Source organism: Eptatretus burgeri, chromosome 14 (genome assembly GCF_056783735.1).
Source record: "Eptatretus burgeri isolate ZD-2024b chromosome 14, Ebu_testis_v1, whole genome shotgun sequence".
Lineage (NCBI taxonomy): Eukaryota > Metazoa > Chordata > Myxini > Myxiniformes > Myxinidae > Eptatretus > Eptatretus burgeri.
In genome coordinates, this window is record NC_140974.1 from 7,270,387 (window position 1) to 7,276,386 (window position 6,000).

At 43.0% G+C, this 6,000-nt stretch overlaps 1 protein-coding gene across 1 annotated transcript in view; it reads right to left on the minus strand.

Annotated features, from left to right (window-relative positions):
* Positions 1 to 5,280, minus strand: part of LOC147012606 (tyrosine-protein kinase-like) — a 51,141-nt gene extending 45,861 nt beyond the window's left edge. Inside the window, exon 1 of the mRNA XM_085853628.1 lies at positions 4,601 to 5,280. Within this exon, the coding sequence (XP_085709754.1) occupies positions 4,601 to 4,902 (302 nt within the window). The 5' untranslated portion in view covers positions 4,903 to 5,280. The remainder of the gene's footprint in view (positions 1 to 4,600) is intronic.
* Between the last annotated feature and the right edge of the window lie 720 nt (positions 5,281 to 6,000).

The following is a 6,000-nucleotide window of genomic DNA, read 5'->3' on the forward strand; positions in this document are numbered from 1 at the left end:
TATCCACTTGTTGCATAGATTCACTTTAAGTCTTTAACCAAGTTGAACAAAGGTGTTTATCTGTCGACTTTAACCAACCTCATCAGCTTGAACAAACCAAAAGCTGAACTAAATCTTAAATATATCTCAAACAATTAAACCTAAATCGAAGCTCTATCTCAACACAAAACAATTATGACCTCATAAGTTCTAACCCTACCACGAGCTTGAACATCAACCTTAAACTTAATCATAAACTTAAACTCAGATCCCTCAACATAACCCGAGTAATACCTGAACTCAAACTCTCTATACAGTGCCATCAAATGCAATGTGGTATAAATATATTTTTCACCATTAATGAGTTACTTTTCTGAAAATAGTCAGGACATTTGCTGTTAGTTAAAATCAATATTTAATGATGAAATGAATGATATAAAAATAATATAGGTTTTGCTCTGATGTAGTTCCAACACAGAGCCAATAGTAGACTATGGGCCAAGCCCCAAAATTTTGCAAACCCCTCACCCCCCTCATGGAAGTACTTAATAATCCATCCAGAAGAAAGCATCATGATCAGCTTGTGATTTTCATCAAAGTTCGCATTTTCAAAAACAATGCACTTTTGTACAAATAGTAAACTTGCTCCCTACAGGAGCAGCAGGAAGGATCATGCTATTATCCTCTCCAGGGTATATAGATTACAGTAGATCACGGCTCAGGTCCATCCATTAGGACAACACTCTGGACAGAGCATCGGTGCTGCCAATGCAGTCTCCTGGACTATTGGGCACAATCCTGGACAGGTCACCACTCCAACACAGGATACTCAAATGCCTCAATCATCCCAGCAAAGTTGTATTCATTTTCCCAACCTCAGAAGGATGACAGGCTGATTCAACCCCACCTTGTATTCATTCAACAGCCAACCAGGATTTGAATTCAGGACCCTAGGATCCCAAGGCCACCACCATAACCATTAAGCCCACACCAAGCATGGCTCATGTCTGATAAGCATATGATGCCTCAAGAACGTCAGGTTTCCTCCCTTCAGTTTAGTGTTAAACAGCAGTAGCGACTGTTTCAAAAGGTAATCATATGTGTTTGTGGTTTACAATGATGTGGACGAGTTATGACAAAACTTTGTGGATTACTCAGTTAGGTGACAAGAACAAGCCGATTAGATTTTGGTTGAGGTCCGGACGCAGATCCTGCCCATCAGTGGGACACAAAACATAAACTGTTCAGCCTGGTGGAGGTATGTACTCTAACGAGTGCCGTTCTAGTTTATTTCTGGTAAGGGTGCCTCATGAAATGCCACGATAAGCTATTTATTTACACACAACATGCCATTTGTCCAAGGAGGAAAAACCCCTTGATAGTTCAGCAGCGTAGTCTGATATTTCAGATCAATTGTTCAAATTTGCATAAAGCACCAAAATTGGTACATAAGTTGACTAATGTATTCCGAACAATTCTGGATATGGAGCCAATCGAGATTTTGGCTGACCAAGGCGTACCAATTTTGGTGCTTTTATGCAAATTTGAACAATTGGTTTGCTATGCTGCAGTACTATGAGGAGGGGAGATATTATTAGTTTCAATATTGATTTGTAATAACACTAATATTATGCTATTGTCTTTGGTGTTGTTATTACTTTTGTTATTCGTAGTGGCCTTGGCAAAACGCTACGATAAGCTATCTTAAGGATATACACCTTAACATGGATTTCGCCCAAGGTGGAAAACCCACCTCGCGGAGTGGGACAGATAAAGTCACTGAAACCTCCGTCAGGTGACCCTTAGTCCTTCTGTCAAGGCTGATTAAGATTGGATAAGTAACTACCGAATGTATCGTGGTGAAACAGACAGACACACCAAATTGAATATTTTCGTATGATTTGCGGAAAAAACTGAGCTTCATTGATCACTCGATGGTGACATCACCGTGTGACATAAAGCAAAATTGGCCAATCACATCCTCTGTGTTAACTTCATACGGGCAACTTTTAGGTGATGTAACTGGTATTACATCAACTGTCTGCCCTACCAACTGTCTCTTTTGGCGAACCCTGGCCATATTCCAAATTCCTATCTACTTTTGAGTGGAGAATCTAGAGTTGACCTCATCACTGTTATGGGAAATCTCCGAGTCTATAATCCCAGCAGCAGACTCAAGAGGATCAATAAAGAGTCAGCTGCCATCGGGAGATCAGATATGAATTAAGTATAATGTATGTGAATTAATTAATTAATAAGATGGACAATAATTACAGGCATCCTGTTTATTGTGCCTTGGTCCGACACAATGGTGTACTTACCTTTGGTGACCCGAAAATAAACTATAAACTGATCAGGTTGGTGCTTTGCAGGCAGGGTGCTCCATTACGAAGGGCACCATCCCTTAGAATATTCGATATACGTTGAGCATTAGTTGACGGACTGTAAAGATCCCACGGTGTCCTTTACGGAGAGTACGCGAGCTATCGCCGGCACCATGAACAAATTCCAAATTCCAAATTCCTGCCCTAACCGTTGAGTCAGACGTCAGGCCTGGCCAGCCGGCTCGTGAAAGACTTAGGACAAAAAACTTCCCTCCCTGGCGAGCACTTAACAAGTCGGGATTAATTTGGTCCCCTGTAGAAGTAGTAGAGGCTATTTATAGTAGCTCACATTCCCACTAGAAGCTACCGAACTGGTAGATCGTGTTTTATTGCAGCAAACAGCCTCATGTTCCCCAAACCTGCAGTTAAATTCTCGACCGTGAAGTTATTTTTCCAAAGACAGTTCAGTGACTGCTTGCTAATGCAAGAAAGGTGACGTCCAGTATCTATAGAGTTGTAGTATTTAATTTAAGGAACAACTCTGCAGACTACATTATCATCTCACAGGTGTATTTGGTCCATAAAATTGTATGATTGGCGTTCAAAATGTTCTCAGAACGAAATACACACAATCATCAAATAAATGCAAACTCTTAGGGGTTTTTTCCCAACATACAGTATATTTTGTCCAATCTACAGTATGTGATTATTAAGGGAAATTCTTTTCTTTCTTTTCGTATATAATTCGACCTTAGCAGGTGAAAACAAATCTTGCCAGGTGTTGGACTACGGTATGATCTTGTTCCGAGAACTATTTGAACGTAACCTTGGTGTGCATGTACAAGTGAAATAACACCCTTTCATTGTGAATAAACAATGGGTTGTGGGGCATTATGACGAGGAAAAAAATTGAGCATTGTCACAGGTCGGCAGGAATTTGTGCCAATTCCCGTATGCTGGGAGGTGGGGGCGGGAGAATGTGAAACAACTCCATTTTTTCAACCGAAGGGTGAATATGACTCAACATACCGTGATGACGTCTTTGATGATATCTTGATGATAATAATGGATGATTTTTTTACTCCGTACAAAAAAAATGGAGTTTGATTCAAGACAAGCATGCCCGAGCAAGTACGGAATGGTGTTCTGAAAGTCGCTTTACCCCTCCTCCGTAAATCATTCGTTCGTAAACCATTTGATGTAGTGTATGAATTGGTCATCGTGTCTATATGCACGCCATCAATCTTCTTGCACCGCTGAATTCGTGGAGGGTGGAGGGGAAGGGAGGAAGGTGCGAGGAATGTCGCAGGGGTAAAGGGACTTTCGGGCCATCATTGGATGAGAAGGACATTATTACCTCCGCCACCGAAGGTGAAGGAGGTTATCTTTTCACCCCTTTGTCTGTTGGTCTGTCTGTTTGTCTGTGAACAATTTTTAAAGTGATTCTTCACCATTGAGAGATAGGGCCAAAAACGATATAGTACTGTATAGCATGATATTTCAAAAATGTATTGATTGGGCCCGATATGTTCTTGTGGATCAGGCATTACGTGGTGGAGGTATGCGATCTACTGAGTGACCTTCTAGTATTACATGTGAAGTCGTTGAGATGCACAGGAGGACCGGCAATGATGTCCATGCCTGCAATGCCATCACTTTTGGTGAACCACGACACCAAAATGATGGAATTTAACTTGGAAACAGATCAACATGTAATAACTCGAGAGATGCATCCCTGACCTTGGAATGCCATTGTAAAATATTTTCTCTGGGGGTCACCTCCAATTCCTGAGGAGGGAACTGATCTTTTAACTCGTCTGTGGTAGAGTCTCAGACGTGGGAATGTCATGGAAATATTTTTAAGGAGAGTAGAAGGGAGAGGGGGGGGGGGTAACAATATGTCAGAGGAAGGGGTAACCCTCTTCCCTGCATGTTTGGGACAGCTCTTTTATACTTCCTCCAGTCCATTGATATCGCTTGAAATCACGTGACAACAACCCATTGAAAACGGCTATCTGGCAAGATAATAATTAAATATACTATCCACACCTCCCACCCAAAAACCCAGCACCTTTGCCTAGGGTGAAGTGTGCAAGTCCAGCATCTCCACTGGAAGGCCAAAAATCTCCAAAGGACAGCACAATGAACCACGACCAACAAGGGGCATGGTCCAATGGTCATTCGGATTTGCACACTTTATTATTCGAAACAATATACATTTACAGTGTTTGGCGGTTCCTATTTCAGGCTTGATGTCTTCATCAGCAAAAGATAGAAAGGAAAGAGAGGAGACTCACAGTGATGCCCGCAGATCAGACTTTTGGGCCAAATAGTTGGACGGGACGTAACCTTTACGATCCGAGCCCACCACTTGCGCCAGCCACCAAGAGCATTTGGACCGGTCGATAATATACAGGTCATCCCCGCGTTTGAAATCCAGATCTTCATTGGTCCGAGCGTGGTAATCAAACATGGCAGTGTAGATGTTCGGTCTGACTGGAACGGCAGGTGGTTTCTGAACATCATTTTCGGTGTTTTCCTCCGTCGGGGATGAGAGGCCGCAGCAGCATTCAATGAACTTCGCCAAGCGGGATCCCATGGCAGCGAATACGTCCTTCTGCAAAAGGTTCCGCTAGCATCGGATGGACTACGATTCACTGGCACGGTCTTCCACTTGGTGGTGACAATTTACGTTTGTTATGTCGTTCTGTATGAATGAGACTTCTGTTTCTCCGATTCGTATCTTTTTTTAAAACCTTCTGTTTTTCGTTTCTCCACCGTTGATACTTTTTATTCCACAATTCACTGGATGCTGTTCGAACGGTATGTCGCTTCTCCTCTCCGCGAGAAAGTTTCCGTGCGAAGCCTTGCAGGACCAGCACAGCCAGCACAGGTATGTGTGACGAATGAATGTGTGCTGTTCCGTGTTCCACGTGGCTGATGCTCAGCCTCCTCTTTAAATCCTCTGACACACCAACAAACACGTACTGTGGGTGGCTCCTCATACACGCCAACAAACGTAGGAGGATGCTCCTCCACACCAGCAAACATGTGCAGGCTCCTCCTCCACACAGGCAAACATGAGTAGGCTCCTCCGACCTCATTACATGACATTCCTCCTCCCCAAAGTTTGTGACATTTTCTCCTCATTCGTACGCGCACACGTCCTCACTCTCAATCGATCCACACCTTTTGATCTCTGATAATACGGTGTGGATATTTTTCCATCCTCGTTTTCTTTCCCTTCAACTGCGTTCTTTTCCCACTTTTATTTTTCCTCCTCTTTGTCCTCCCATCCTTCCCTCAGACCATTCTTAGCAGAAACGCGATAACACAAAGCCACGCCCGGCTCGCAAAAGACCTTTGTCATTAGTTAATAGCCATAACCTTTCCTTCATTGGGTCACCGAGTTGCTTGGAGACAGTGAGACAGGACACGTGTATGGTATTGTCAGCACCATGAGAACGTTTGTACCTTTTTACTCAATAACTGAGTGTGCTGGGACAACCTAATCCAAGTTGCTCGGGTGCATCTTTTAAAAAAAACTCCAATGGACACAGGAACCCTTTGTCAAAGTCACATCCCAAAGTAATTATACGGTACATACCGGTACTGCCAATGAATTGATCAACATTGGAGCGGTGCTGGGTTGGCTTAATGGGCTGAGCATCTGTATTCGAATGTGATGATTGCAGGT